Below are 15,783 nucleotides of genomic sequence, written 5' to 3'. Positions count from 1 at the left end.
TAGAATTTGGACCAAGAATCCTCCTCAAATCGTCATAGAATTCTTTTTAGAACTCTCTTTACAAGCTGTTGTGCCTGGAGCTCGTCTCTCAATTATCTTGGAATTATTTCAAAAATTGTTTTGGAGCTGAATTTTGCGTTTCATTTAATATCAAAAGTGAAGCTCGTATGTGGCATTCTCAGGGCCGATTTTTCACCTCCGCTTAAGCCTTAAAACGGTTTTAAGATTTAAGCGGAGGTGAACAAATCGACCCGCAGAGCACCTAAATTTACAAGAGACTTTCGTATTGTGTAGTTTGACATTTTTCTCGAAAATATCATGGTATTCACTTGATATTCTCTTCAAATTTCCTTTGGTTTTTTCATTGATATTTCTAGATAATTAATTAAAGACTTCTGAAAATCTGGCATATACCAATATCCTAAATTATTTTCGAGAAAAAGAAGTTTATTTTCCCCGATTTGTCCTTGAAATTCAAAACTATTCCAAGTTTGTTTCCTAGTGTTTTAAAATTCCTTGAATTTGTCCGCTTATAATTGTTTATTTTTTGACAGATATGCATATTCCGTCATAACTACTGCCAAGTAACATTGCAAGTTTTATGAAGGTTTTAAAGCATGCTACAAGGCTAAATCATGGTCTACAAAACCCTTATAAAACCGAAATTGTTACTTGGGTGTACACTTCCTTAGTGCAAAGTATTCAATTTAAACATTTTGATTAAATTTATCACACCCTATACTGCCGTTATACGCACAAGAGTCCCATTGTGCATAAGGATTGCATAAAACCTGGGACAGTTATGCGTACAACGTCGGTATATTGCATGGGAAAAAGTGAGTTTAGTGACTATTTTTAGGAAAATAGTGACTTTAGTGATTTTTTGGTGTAAAAAGTGACTTTTTAGTGACTGACTTAAAAATAGTGACCAAGCCACTAAAAAGTGACCTGCTACCAGCCCTGCTATAATGAAACGTGGTTTCGATCAAAGCATTGTAAATTGGATCAAGGAGATGTTATCAAAAAGAGAAATATCAGAAAACCTTGGAAGCTCACTCATCAGGATGCCCGCAAGGAGGCGTGTTATCACCTCTATTGTTGTCTTTAATAGTTGATGTTCACCTAAAAAATTTGATAGCCCAAGGTTTCGAAATAATTGGCTTCTCAGATGATATAGTCACAATTGTACGTGGCAAATATGATTGGTCATCGATCATCGTGGTGAGATAGGGAAGGATTGAACATAATTCCTTCTAAAACTACTATTGTGCCATTTACGCGAAGGAAGACATTTTCATTAGACAACATAAGATTGAAAGGCACAACTTTGGATTTTTCTAATGCTGACAAATATCTAGGAGTAATCCTTGATAGTAATTTTAATTGGAACATGCATTTAGAGCAGGCAATAAACAAAGCTACTTATGCTCTATGGATATGCAAAAGAACATTCTGTAAACAGTGGGGACTGAAACCGAAAATGATCCATTAGATTTACTCGGCAATTGTGAAACCCAGGATTACTTATGCTGCTGGTGGCCAAAAACAAAAGAGAGTGTTGATCAGAGAAAATTAGAAAAACTCCAAAGGATGACAAACCTCTCTATAACAGGTGCAATGAGAAGTACACCATCGAAGGCATTGGATGCTTTGCTTTATATGCAACCATTGCATCCATTTGTTCAATTAGAAGCCGAAAAGTGTGCTCTAAGGATTACAGGGTCAGTGAAACTCTTTGAAGGATATCTTAGGCCGGGAAGGGACTTAACAATCGAGCTTCTCACGCTTCTTAATGTTTTGAAGAATGCCCTTCGGAAAGTTGTTCTTGGTGTTTGACGGAGTTGACCAATGATGCCAGGAATGTAAAATTTTTTTCTATTTTAATTTGGGGAATTTCTACCGCAGTTTAGCAGCTTGTAAATAGTTTTTGCTCAACACAATAAAAACAACCATAAACAAACAACAATATCCATCACTTAAAAAACGCAGCGTACTCAATTTCGCATATATAAACATTTCGCATATATAAACAACTAGCAACGCCATTGTCGTCATCATTGATTTCGGCATCACTGCCAGCCAGATTGATGCGATCCCTCTGTCCTTTTTATTCCACGATTGCTACTGTCAAAACGACCAATCAGAAACTGGCTCTGATTTGACAGCAAATTGGCTCAAAATCGCTACCCGATTGTCAAGTTCCGTCCCAGATCTTAGGAATCTAAAAACTGTCAGTATCAACTCTCTAGGAAGGAACAACGAAGACTGGATGGAGAATAGATACGACTTTTTCAAGTATTTGACCCTAGGCGTAATTCATAGCAGTTTGGTGATCCGGATCTTCGTCTAGGATGGATTGTTCTTGATACAGATGGTTCAAGCTTGAACAATCAAATGGCCAACTGTGTTCCAAGCTAATTTTAGAGTGTTCTATCAAGCTGCTCTAAAATGCTTTAAAGTCGACGACATGTTCATCAAAACTTGTCTGGGAGTGTGTACAATCACTTCAAAAATTGTTTTGTTATAATCAAGTCAACTTATATACCATAAGTTCATAGTGCCAGAGACCTTCTGTGGCGTATCGGCTGCATCTCTTAGAATGGAGCTAAATGCGTGGGAATCTTCAAAAGTGGTGGAAAACTGTAAGAACACTTCCATTGCTAGGCAGTCGAAGCGATTAATTAATCCAAGCTTTTCTGCTACAAAATACTGAAATTTTCTAAGAAACATATAAGCATATATACAGGTCTTATAAAAGGTCATTGTCCGAGTCGTTATCACTTGAAGTTGATTGGAAAACTTCAAGATGATGTATGTCGCATCTGTGGCATAGAAAAAGAATACTCGGAACACTTGCTATGCCACTGTCCGGCAATCAATAAAAGGTGTAAGTTCTTCGACAAGGGGCTGATAGAACCCTTTGACATTTGAAGAACAACTCTCAGTACGGCAGTGCACTTTATTCGAAGTGTAATGCTGTGCTGGAATAATGCTATTATTCAAACGATGGCGATCACTGCTAACAATAGTGATACCACCGGTGAACCGACATGCCACAGGAGCATTTCGTTTGTCCACAATTCGATTTGTCAAACGAGCGATTCGAACTTTCAAACGGGCGATCAGATTTGTCAAACGAGGTAAGACGCAAACCATGACAATATAAATTCTACGTGGATTCATGTCCTTGCTCATGATATGACGCGATCGGATGAGTAGATGGCGATAGTGTTTAACGTATTTTAAATATGGCGTCTTGAACAATAATTTGAATGTTGATTGTATGTTCTGTCACGTCGGTTCGTCGGTGGTGATACGACATCTTGATATAGCTACACTGTACACAAACATCATCCTCTGATCGAATGAAACCTCAGACAATTCAAAACAAAACACCGAAATCGCTTTTTCGAATGATGGCTGCAACCGGATGACGGTTGTTTTGGAATCAGATGATTTTCCTCTCGAATACAGGATGAAAATTGTTATGAGAAGGGATAGGGCCTTCAGTTGAAATGCGTAATGCTCTCTGTAGAATGACTGTCATACTAAATGGAAATGCATATGGTGTTGGTTCAGCCCCATAACGCAAATCATTCAAAACGATGATGTAAATAATTCTATCGAACGTCATTTGCTGATCTGAGCTGACAAACGAGGTGGAAGCATATGCATCGCTATCAGAGCTGTTACGAACATAGGTAAAGGATGAAAACCAATGTTTGGCTAGTTCGTGGTGGAGGAGGTTTTCTCCATCACGAAAAAATTTGGTATCCATAATGGAATGGCTTATTATGGCTTTTAAGTATGGAAATGTAGATAATCAAATTATAAATCTTATTAAAAGCAATTGCATGTCACACTATTCTTAAATGTTTGTCCTCTGAGTGCCATATGTTGTATAGCTAATGTTCAAACGAAAATCATCCTGTATTTGGATGACAGTCATATGGATGTTCATCATCTGACGACGAATTAAACCATAAGAAAATCATCCGAAATTCGAATGCATATTGTTAAAGGGCTCTAGCAATGCAATAATCATTCGAAGTATTGCGGATGTTTTGGTTCCGTGTAGAGATAAAAAAAATGGGGAATATATCACAATAGATCAGAAAAATGATCGCTGAGATGAAAATGCCCGACAAGGAAAAATTAATGTACATAAAGTTCAAATTAGAAGAATGGTTGCATTGCTTGTTTCATAACGTTCAATACGTGCGAGTATACGATCTGCCACCAGATGTCCCGGATTGCAATCTATCGTTGATGCTAGGGAAATATGGTGATGTGAAGCGTGTTCTTCGGGTGAAATTCCCTGCGGACTTGGGCCTCAACATGCTCACTGATGTACGGGATGTATAGATGGACGTAAAAAGGAAATTCGAACCTCGCTGCATTTAATTTCCTAAACATTCTTATTCGGCTTCCCTACAATAATCTTGGGAATCTCTACGGTATTCCCTTATAATATTCTAAATAACACTCTAAAAATGCTCTACAGAAAACTCTACAATTCTCTTCGAATTATTCATAGTATTCACAATATTTCGCTTAAAATTTTCGACATAATTGTCTTGGCAATCTCCAGAATTCTATAGGATTTCTCTTTAAAATTTTACTGAAAATTACCCCATAATTCAAAAAGAATCCTATCTAGAATCACCTTAAAATTTTACTCAGAACTAACTCAGAATTTTCCCTATGCTCCGGAGATCGTGACTTGGAACCACTATATGGATGTTCCCATGGGTTGTTGTCCGTTACGCTGATGCTTGTTAACATAGTCTGAGTCTGGAATATTTTCCAGTCAATGACATTTGGGATTTGTATCTATTTTTGTTCCATCTCCCGATCAATAGAGAGTGATCATAAGCACCTCTATGTTTGGAAGTCATTGCCAGCATTCCCGAGCCGACTAAAAATAGCTGCGTCAAAAGCTAACGTTATTTGGTGGTCAAAAGGGTGAAGTTTTTTTGGTGGTTTAGACCGAGTTCGATAGATTTATCGAGTGTTTCATACTTCTTAGTAATTGTTTGAGGTTTCGATTTTGGTCCTAGTCAAGTCTACCGAAAAGAACGTGTTACAGTGCTGCTCCTTTTCAGCAGCTCTTTGCATGTTGTGTTTATAGTTGGAGCATAGCTAGGATCCCGAAAGACGGGGCAGAAACTGAAAAACCATTTATACTGACCGAGGAACCGGCAATACAAGCAAACCAAACGATGATGCCTAAAGTCTGGTTCACGTAGAATCCGGTTCTTTGGAATTCCCGCCATCACCTGCTGCTCACTGGACTGGTCAACCTCACCGGCCATTTTTTTTCCAACATCGAGCCATCTGTGCAGTGTCCTGAGTTGTCTTTCCAGTTTCCTTTAGTTCAGTTCTTTCAGTTGGGTGGATTGATATCCTTGACGATGAAATCCATCTTATTGTCGCGGTACCACACACCACTGTGGCACCTCCCGACTGTAATGGCAACTTGCCAAATCTGGCCAGAACTTCACTGGACCTTTGTGAGCCTTAATGAAAGGTAGTATACATTTCTCCAGGCACTCTTGCTTCTAAATCTTCGAGTCCATCGTTTTGTTGGTGATGAAAAGCTGGGTTTTGAGTCCGCAGCAGCAAAATCCTTGCCAGATCCTCAGCTTTAAAATGCCAAACTTTTGATATTAAATTCTAGAACAATTATGGAAATGGTGAAACGCCTAAATAACCCATTAATCATAAAATTGGGTTAGATTATCTAAACGAATAGCAACTATGTAAACGTACCATTAAAACGATGGAAACTTCTTTAATCTTTTAGCTTTGAAGAACGTCCTTTTACTGCATAGCTACTAAGATTGACTGTCCTACCCATGTTATTTTAATTAGATGCACGGAGCGACGGTCAAGCGTCTAGAATGTACTTTCAAAAGGAGCTTCTTCAGGAAACTTATTTTAGAATCTGATTTCTTATTCTTTTGCTTTAGTATAGATACTTTCAACCCTGAGCTGGTTCGTCTCTTTTTTAAAGCTTCTTTTAGAAGCCTTTTCTTTAGAATAATTTCATTGTTTTAACGTTACACAAGCCATTTTCTAATTTTGAATTCAAATAAATTTTGCACGGAATTCCAAACCAAGTTTTCTGCATTTCTGCCACTTATAGTTTGAGAAACGCTGATCTAGATGATCGCAATCTGAAAAATCTTCCCAAAACAATACACAGAAAATATGAAGCAGAAAAACATATACGTTACCATAGGTATATATTATTCCTTTAATAGATACTAATTGTTCAATGCCAGCCTAAATTCCAGTTCTATATACATACGACAATTTCGGAAATGCATTACACACACACACACACATACGAACGAACGGTTGCATGTTTTGTTCTCGATATCTTAATACTAATTTATAAAAGCTGAACAAACCGTCGCAAAGCTACTTAGTAGAAAACTAGATAACAAGCACTACAATCAAAGCTAATAATCCTATTGAATAGCAATAGAAACCCTAACAATAATAGCACAATAAATACCACCAGGAAGAGGCAATGCTGTTTCGATTCGCATCTATTAGCGACGAAGTAGACAGACTTCAAAGATAGAGGAAGTATACATGATCTAAGTAGCAGTAAACAGTAGTAACAGTAATATGTAAGGTAGGTGTAGTGTGATAGTACGAGTACTAATGAAAGGGACAGAGTGCAACATTGATGTGTGTTTAATATGTGTGACACAGAGCATAATGTGCGCGAGTGACGACGGGTACGCGCCAATAGGTAAATATGATCCTACACCACACACGCAGAGAAAACTCCCACCACCCGTCAGCCGAGATCTTGCTGTACCTCGGACCGATAGATTGCTGCCCGATAACTGTACCTGTTGGAGGCGCTGACACCAGTCGTCACCGTCGTCGTCGCCGCCGTCGTCAGCGTCGTCGCCGTCGCCGTCGTGGTGGTAACTGCGTTGTTAACCATGGTCATGTTTGCACTTTCTCCACCGAGTTGGCTCTGCTGTCCCAGTGGTTGCTGCTGGATGATGGTTTGGTTGGCGCCTGCGCTTCCAAAACCACTACCTTCCGAATTTTGTCGGTTTCGTTGGAGGATTTCGTCCGATTCCAACAAAACACCACTTTCGCCCAGGGTAAGTAGATTTTCTAAATCCAGCGACTGATCGGAGTTCATCCGAGAACTTAACAGATAATAGTACGTTTTGTAGCGCTTCAACTGCGGGTAGGAAGACGATTATTAGTGATGCGGTCATATGGGACGGGATATTTGACATACCTCATAGAGCAGATAAGCCTCCTTTTCTTTGTAGTTTTGCAACGCTAGTCCCTTGGTTGGAATGGTTGACCGCTTGTGTTCGGCCAGCAGGTTCTCCAGTTTATTGACTTGATCTTCGTGCGAAGCCAGTTGTTCTCGCTGCAAAAAAACAAAGCCAATTCATTGTGATACTCTTGAAAGCCTTCGAAAATACCTAGGTACTCCACTTACCAGTAACAACTTCGTGTGGGTGCAGGGAAGCAGCGGCCGCTGGAAGCGCTTTTGACTACCAACACCTCCTTCTAGCGGTGGCGCCGAGAACGACGCGCAAACAAAATTAATTGTATCGATCCACGACTGCAGCTCCTTGGAGTCGCTCGTTTGGAATAGGTACTCGGACTGGTCAGCCGTTTGCAATCGGAAAACGTGCTGTTTTTTGGTGTAATCGCTGGCCTTCGTCGCCAGGGCATGGTGGATGCGAATCGCATTGTGGACATTGTCCGACATTTGGTTTTTGCGGAAACCGTGCTCGTCTTTGTGCAGATACAACACGAGATCTCGAAGCGTACAGTAGAACATTTTCCACGAACGCTTCCCGAACGGGGCTGTAAAAAAAGCACAACAACCTGCGTCATAGGCGTGACTGTGGTATGGGCGTGGTCGGAAACGTTAGTGTTTTCAAACCAAACGGGTGCAGATTAGTATTTTAGTGCATGCATCAAAACTACTCTCTACCGGAAGATTTTAGTCGTAATAAATTGGAGGTCGGTTGAAGAAAGGGTTTCAGATTCAGATTGGGGGGCATCCAAAATTCTACTGTACACCACCTTTGGGCAGTGGCAGCAAATCGCACTCTACTTACTTTTCTTGTAGTTTGTGTCGTAGCAACACTTGCGCATTACGTAGCCCTTCTTGTATTCGATCGCAGCCGGTTGCGGAGGATCCAGGAAAGGATTAGGTCCCACTGGAGGCCCTTGCAGGCTTCCACCAGTTCCACCACCGTTTCCTCCCATAGTGCCGTCATTTCGGCCACCTCCGAGCTTCTGCTGATCGGGTGAATCATCATCCCTAGAGATAAACGGTTAGTCAGAAAAAACTGTTTTACGTTACTTTAGTGCTAGAGCAATCTTACAATGCCCACTCCAAAGGCTGCGTTTTGATTGCCTGGTACAGCTGCTTGAGAATATCCTTCGGGAAGTTCTCACCGTCGTTCAGTTCGCTCAGATTTTCGATAAACTCCGAGCATGTCATCTTCCGGCCAATGTTCGGGCCGTGCAGGTCCGTGTTGAGTAGCATGATTGCACATGTAAGCGTATGAACGGCATCTGCAATGGTGACCAATTTCAATCAGCAATTCACGCGATTATACTTTGCTCGTAGTAACGTACCTTGTGAATTGAAAGATCCCGTATTGCAGTCGAGATAACGCTTGGAGAAATGTACTAGCACCCGTTCGCGTTCTTGAGTTTCTCCCGAGAGGGAAAACTGCTTCAGGAACAACCTCAGAGCTTCATCGAGTGTTAACCGCTCGAACAGGAAAAACTTTAGGTATTCATCGGCCACGGCACGACTGAAATCGTTGCTTAAATAGAAGAAAACATCGAGTTAGTCTAACAAGCGATGACAGTCAATCGACCACATACTTTTTGCTCAGGTGTCGTGAGACATCGCTCTTTTTAAATCCCTCTAGGTAGTACAGGCGTTTTGCAAGACGCTCGGCAGATGGAAGATCTACTGCTTTTGGCGAGTAGTGGAATGAATGTAGCGAATCCACATCGCTACCATCGTCTGATACCGGCGGCGAAGACTCCCGACCTCCGTGCATATATTGCCCATCTTGACCGAAGAAAATTGTAGGCGTATCTTCGTTCAACGTTACCAACTCGTCTTCCGAATCTCTTAGTTCGGAATAGCGCATACCTTCATGATGCTGATTATACATTTGCTGTTGTAGCTGTTGTTGCTGTTGCTGCATTCCCTTAACCTGTATCACAATCTTATGATCACGGTCACGATCTCGATCGTGCACTCGATGCGTTGTCTCCGAAACCAATATCGTTGAATCGGAATCACTGGGATCGCTGATGGCCATCGCGGCCAGATCCCGCGTACTGAGCAAATCATGCTCATCCTGATAGTCCGGGCTAGAAATGTTCGATACCGCCTCCGATACGCTTTGATCCATACCGCCACCTCCCCCAGGCCCGCTTCCGTTCGGGCAGCTGAGGCTTTGCAGATTACTGTGGGTACCACTTCCGCCTCGGCCACCGTCGAAGCCACTGTTGCTGTACCCATTGTGGGTATGATCATTGGCACCTTTGGAACCGCCCGACGAAGACATCACAGACGAAGACACGGACGTGGGCGAAGCAGGACTATCGCTGGCTGACCGCTGCGGCGAGGAACTCATCGAACTGGAGTGGGAAATCGGAGAGGTAACCATGCCGGCTGCGGCACCACCATTGCTTTGCAAAACCGGTGCATTGTACGTCCACACTATCCGATCGTGGTCGGGACCCTAGGGAATTAATGGAAAGCGATGTTAATGATGTGTGGAAGATTGTCGTTTAAACATGGACGTTGGTTTTTGCATTGATTTTACATTGGAAACGGGAAACAGAGTAGGCGTAGCAACATGAGACCTGTTGAAAAAGCTTAAGAAATAATTTCCAACTTAAGTTCTGGTATGCCACAGATGCTATCCAGTTGAGCTTAAGATCCAATCCAATCCAAAAAGCTGATGTGCCAATGCAGAAGAGCTAGGGACAGCGGCTCCCAAATTTTCGATGATTGCAACCAGGACTCTACATTTTCGAAGCTGTACAATGAACACGTATTTTGTTTCTTTCATACTAAGTGTTCAACGCATCATTTCTATAACGCCTTGCTAGACTTTAGTCGTTATATTCATAGTCTGGCGGATAGAATCTCGGGAACCAATCGAGTTGTCAAATAGCGGAACCAATAGAGCAAAAAATCACGACTAACAACAGAAAAGAGCACATCAGCTATTGCGAACAAAACTTCGGAAACCCTTTTCTCGTGACTCAAGGCTCGCCTACGCAAACTAACACCATCTTTGGGTTGAGGAAAGTTTCCCCTATCCGATTATGCCGTTAATTTGCGTTCGATTGGCGTGGAAAGAATAATCAACGTTTGTTTATAAAAGTTGATAGTACCTTTTCAATTGTTGGTCTAATATTGAATTGGTTCCACTTTTTGATAGATCGAAATTCTATCCGCCAGACTATGAATATAGTGGCTATAAGCTAGAATATCAGCACGAAACGAAAATGAAAAAGAAGCACGCTTAGAACGAAAGGCTGGCTGTGGATTTTCTCGTTGTTGCTTTGCTAATCGCTTTCAATGAAAGCAATGTCACTTTTCGAGTAAAACGAAACCTCATTTTGGCATTCCATCCCCTTGCACTTTTTTTTTCATTGATTTGTTCTCCGTCGATCTTGTTTTCCGTGCTGAGCACCAATGCTACCGACGCCAGGGAGGCAGCTCCCACACCTGGACCCAGCGTTGCCAGATTGTTTTCAAGCCTATCGGTATCAAATGTTTAAAAAATCGGTATTCACTATTTTAATTCGTTTTACATTGTTGCCTTTTTGTAGGCGAAAATTCAAACCTTTGGACTAAGAACGAAGTAGTAAGTCGGAAGAAATTTCCGGGAATATTTGAACTAGTCTCTTAATGATACCGAAAAAACTTCCAGAGAATGAATGAAGAAGATCTTGTGGTGGAAGTTTGCAGGAAATTCTTAGAAAAACATCCGATGAGGATTTTCCAAGACAAATATTGAGAAACTTCTGGCGAAAACTTTAGAAACTGTCGGAAAAAATCAGATAACACACCCAGGAAACAAGAAAAGTTTTGGAAATTGGAAGGCAATTCCAGGGGAAGTCATAAGAAGCTCGGAAAAACCTTCCAATAGAAGTCGGAAAAAAAACCTACGGAGAATGACTTATGGAGAAACTTCCAGAGGATGAAAGAAACTTCTTGGAGAACTTCCTGGAACACTGGGAGAAACTTACGAAGATAGATTGGAAGAAACTTCTGGAAAAAGGCGGAAGCCAGAGGGCTTACGGAACAGAAGGAGAAGTTGGGAAAAATCTGGAAGAAATAGAATTCTGGGCGATTTTAGCTACATTTCCTGAAGTTCCTTACATGATCAAATGATCCAGCAATATTCCTGATATTTATAAAACATCCCTGAAATCCCACAATTTCTCGGAAGTTTTCAGAGCATTCCTGAAATGCACTTCGGAATATTCCTTAATTCTTTGGAACTCCTTGAAAGTTCTAGCAATTTTCCAGAAATTAATGGGGCAGTTTTGAAGTTTACAAAGTTTTCATAAACCTCTGGGAACTTTGCTGAAGTTTTTGGAAATTCCCTGAGTTTCTTGGAACTCCTTTAAAGGTTAAATTTTTTTCATGAATTGGCGTGTCCTGATGTTCTCAGAGTTTCCCTAAAGTTACCTCAATTCTGCTGAAACAAATGGAAGTGTCATGAAAACCATTAAGTTCCTATGAAGTTCTTCGGACTTGTGAAGTTTCCAAATTATTTCAGATGTTTCCTTCAGTTCACGGGAGTTCTCTGGACTTCCCTGAAACTCCCGGGTTCTCAAATTTCAACAGCAATTAATGAAACTGTCTTTAATTTATCGGAACTTACCACCCTTACATATCTTTAAAATTACCCAAAAGTGCGAACTATTCTGCAGTTTAAGAATTTCTGAAAAGATCCTGCAGTGTTCCTGAAGCTAATGGAACCGCAATAAATCTCTGGAAACATTTCTGAAGTTCCGGGAAGTTGAAAAAACTGATGCGAGAAGACGAAGTAGAAGGCGACCTGCGGACCATTCGTAGACTACGAGGCTGACGACGTGTGGCCATGGATCGAGTAGAGTGGAGACGACTTCTTCGGACAGCGGAGGACAACAAGGCCTTAGCCTGATTAGTAAGATAAGGGAGAAGACGAAAGAACCTTTCAAGGGCAGCCAGAAGAAGCTTCAAAGGGAAGTCGAAATAGATTTCCGAAAGGAATTGTAAAATAACCTCGAAAATAACTTACAGGGTAAGGTGGACGAAAATTGCTAGGGAAAGTTGGAAGAAACTTCGAAGGGAAGATTAGAGAAATTTCAGGAATTAAAAATTAACATTTTGATGGATTTATTTGTTCACTGAATAAAAGATAAAAGTATTTCCCGATTTACAGGAAATACCGGGATGCGCCATCAGCTGTTTCTCGACCCCTTGGTAGCCAAAAAAAGGCGAGGAAATGGAAGCTTTTGTCGAAAGAATATCAAGCAGAATACATTTTTAAAGAAGATTTTTTTTAGAGCTGGCTCAAAAATTTGAATGTTTAAAAAGATAAAAGCCTCTCTCAATAGTTTCAGCGCGGGCGAGCAGTAATCATTTTAATTATTAAAAAAATCGGTATAAATCGGTATTAAAACTCAAAAATCGGTATTTTGAGTTACCGTATCTGTACATCGGTATCAAGTTTGAAAATCGGTATAAATACCGATAAATCGGTATATCTGGCAACGCTGCCTGGACCCTACCTATCGCCCCATCAACTCATGCACCGGGGACCAACGTATATGACGTCACTAGTCCGTTTCACCGAAGCTCGAAACAAAGACGGGAGAATGATTGAAAATGTGTTTGTAGACGCCGACTGAAGTTCTAGAATGCTGCAAAGCTGTTCGACTTTAACAGAAAAAGAAAGCTAGCAGTCTCTTCGTCGCATCGATTTTGTCGATTGAAGCTGATATTGTGACGCCCTGATTGCGTTACAAGATCCAAAATGGCCAATTTTTTTTTTAGCAAAAATGGGAATACATATTGCCAATAACACACAATTATGCAAAGTTTAATGCAAATCGGAGAAAATGGAGTTTTTTCCGATTCGTCATTTCGCGGGGAACTACGCTCTAGAGAAAGCTACAAGCACCTTCGAATATGCTTTGTAACAGAAAATGACCTCATGTAAATAATCGATATCGTAACCGTTTCCACACGATTGAATCGAAACCATCCAGAACCTACCTGGGATTCCTCCGAGTCATGCCGCGTATCGAGTAGCGTGTTAAGCGAACTGTTAACATCCTCGTCGATTTCGATTGGCACCAATGCTCCGATTCCTCCGTCCCGTTGCGTTTGCTGCAGGTGATCCTCCGATCTGCTGGTACGGAATCCGGCGGCGTCGCATTTGCGTACCACGCCACCGCCTGCACTTCCACCGCTTCCACCACCACCACCGCCACCGCCACCGCTGATACTGGCACTCATGAGACTGGAACTATGTCCAACAGGACCAGCACCGGCACCTCCACCACTATTGGAGGATTGATTGTTGCTACTATAATTATGATGGTGGTGGTGGTGATGGTGATGAGGATGATGGTGATGGTTACCGCTACCACTACGGCGAACGATTTCCTGCGTTCCGGATTCCGGACTAGTCGGCACTGAGTTTGCTAGCAGTAGATCCTTCTTCTTGAGTGAGGATGTGTAACCCTCCAGGATCGGAGCTGCCGACAGTGACGTCGGCGATGTTGGCACAGAGTAGCTCATTTCCGGTGAACTTTCACTCTTGACAGTGGTTCCACCACCGGAGGAAGCTGCTGATGAGGAAGATTTACTGCGTTCCTTCGAGTGGTAATGGCGTAGATCACCGTTGGTCGCCGCCGCACTACTGCTGTCAACGCTATCACTTCCTACGGAATTACCTGGCTGAACAGTGACACTATTATTACTGCCGTCCTGCCCGGGGCGAACGTCCCGCCTGGCAGAATTCCGTTCCCCGAGCAACGAAGACGACACACAGCCACTAGTGTTTGTTCGGTTGCTTCTTAGATCGATCAGATCGTCAGCGTTCTCCTCCTCCTCGTCCGCTGCGTCTACACTACTTCCCGCGCTATTGCTATTGCTACCGATAGTTCTTCCGGTATGCGCACTACCCGTTCCAGCTGCTTCACTGCTGCTATGTTTTGAATTCACTAACCCACCCTCCTCTTCCTCTTCTTCCATAAACCGATTATTGTTATGATTATTGTTGTGATTGCTGCCGTTACCACTCAGCTTCTTGCTACTGCTGTTCACTATCGACTCAATGGAACTACCCGTGTTCTGATCGGTGTGATCTTGCTGCCCCCCTTCTTGACTCCGACTCTTCTTGGATGAATGATCCTGTGGCAAACTACGCTGCTTGCTGTTGTCGTTGTTCTCCGAATAGCTATTACTACTACTGCTCGGCGGAGACGGCGATGAGTCGCACTTGGCATGCGGAGCGACCGCCCCGTTTTTCCGCTTCGTACTGGCCCGGTGACTTGGTGAATCTCGTAAACTGTCAATCTGTGGAAAAATGAACCCGATAAAACCTTCCATTTCAACAATTGCTGAGTATAATACCTTCTTTGCTTGTGGCAGTATTCCTGAACTCTGTGGTGTCCGTGAGAGATTCAGAATCAGATCACCGGTCATCATGAATGCCTCGAAGCCTTTTTTTGGTGGTTGCTGCTGTTGCGATGGTTGCTGTTCCTGCCTGAAGAACGGCGAAGATGAATTCGAATACTGATGCTGATGGCTTTGAGATGTCCCGTTAACAGTCGGTATCAACGATTGGCGGGGCGGTTTGATGCCATGCGGCGACTGCGGTGCACTCCAGGAATTTTTCGCCAGTACGGCTTGTGGTATCCGCGAGGGCCGACATGGCGGGTCGGACGAGCTGACACGATGGCCGAACCGGCCCGGTGTGCCGCCACTCGGTGGCTGGATTCGACTCGGACCACGTTCGGACAGGGGCGAAGCCGGCGAGTGACGGTGGTGAGTCGGCGAAGACGGGTTGGAATTTTGTAACTGGTGCCCGTCTGAGTGCGGATGTTGGTTGCTGATCGAAGCCAAGTACTTCCGGACGTGAGCTTTGATTTTGGGATCTGAAACGAGAAAACAACAATTGTAAATCGAATGCTCTAATGTAGGTAAATAAAACGACTACCATTCGCATTTGTAAAACTATCGGAATCAGCTAAAACAAAACGTTCTGTGCCTCGTGGAGAATCCATGTTTTGAGGGTAGGTAAAAATTAGTTTTCCACAGTTTTAAGTTTTAAGCATTCCCCAGTTCGACACAGTTAGTTATGACTGCTATGACTGGTTCTACCCGGAGCGAATATGAGAAACAAATTGAGATAAAGATAAAAGAGAGGCATTCTAGTGTATGACTGGGTCACGATTATTGCTCTGTATGAGTGGTAGGGGAAATAGGGGCAAGAAGGTCATCCTAACGATAGTGCGTGGATTTGGTGAATATTTATAGGAGTTTATGCACCGAATTGTAAGTTTATAACATTGCCTTCATGTACCGTGAAGTCGTGAACCCCCGTTAATTTGAACTTCTAGTAACCCCGACCATCAGAAAAGCTAGTTTCTGGTAATCTTATTTGCTGTGTTGTTTTGATTGTGCGTTCCGTTTCGGATCGTTCCATGTCACTTTATTTCATTCCATGAGCTAAA

At 42.3% G+C, this 15,783-nt stretch overlaps 1 protein-coding gene across 4 annotated transcripts in view; it reads right to left on the bottom strand.

The window, feature by feature from the left end:
* The window catches only part of Efa6 (Exchange factor for Arf 6), a 57,017-nt gene that overhangs the window by 11,401 nt on the left and 29,833 nt on the right, over positions 1–15,783 (bottom strand). The window contains exons 4-12 of one of the 4 annotated variants that reach the window (XM_065225803.1): positions 14,681–15,204; positions 13,316–14,623; positions 8,899–9,773; positions 8,644–8,837; positions 8,388–8,580; positions 8,118–8,323; positions 7,487–7,881; positions 7,277–7,414; positions 6,836–7,216 (exon numbers count right to left, since the gene is read on the bottom strand). In XM_065225803.1, coding sequence (XP_065081875.1) covers positions 6,836–7,216; positions 7,277–7,414; positions 7,487–7,881; positions 8,118–8,323; positions 8,388–8,580; positions 8,644–8,837; positions 8,899–9,773; positions 13,316–14,623; positions 14,681–15,204 — 4,214 coding nt within the window. Of the gene's footprint in view, positions 1–6,835; positions 7,217–7,276; positions 7,415–7,486; positions 7,899–8,117; positions 8,324–8,387; positions 8,581–8,643; positions 8,838–8,898; positions 9,774–13,315; positions 14,624–14,680; positions 15,205–15,783 lie in introns of those variants that run through there. The other 3 variants (XM_065225805.1, XM_065225806.1, XR_010517785.1) reach the window with 3 other exon arrangements.

This window comes from Ochlerotatus camptorhynchus, unplaced genomic scaffold (genome assembly GCF_037179485.1).
Source record: "Ochlerotatus camptorhynchus isolate MF236.1 unplaced genomic scaffold, CSIRO-AGI_Acam_v1.1 ptg000237l, whole genome shotgun sequence".
NCBI lineage: Eukaryota > Metazoa > Arthropoda > Insecta > Diptera > Culicidae > Ochlerotatus > Ochlerotatus camptorhynchus.
This window is presented reverse-complemented; position numbering and strand designations above follow the sequence as displayed.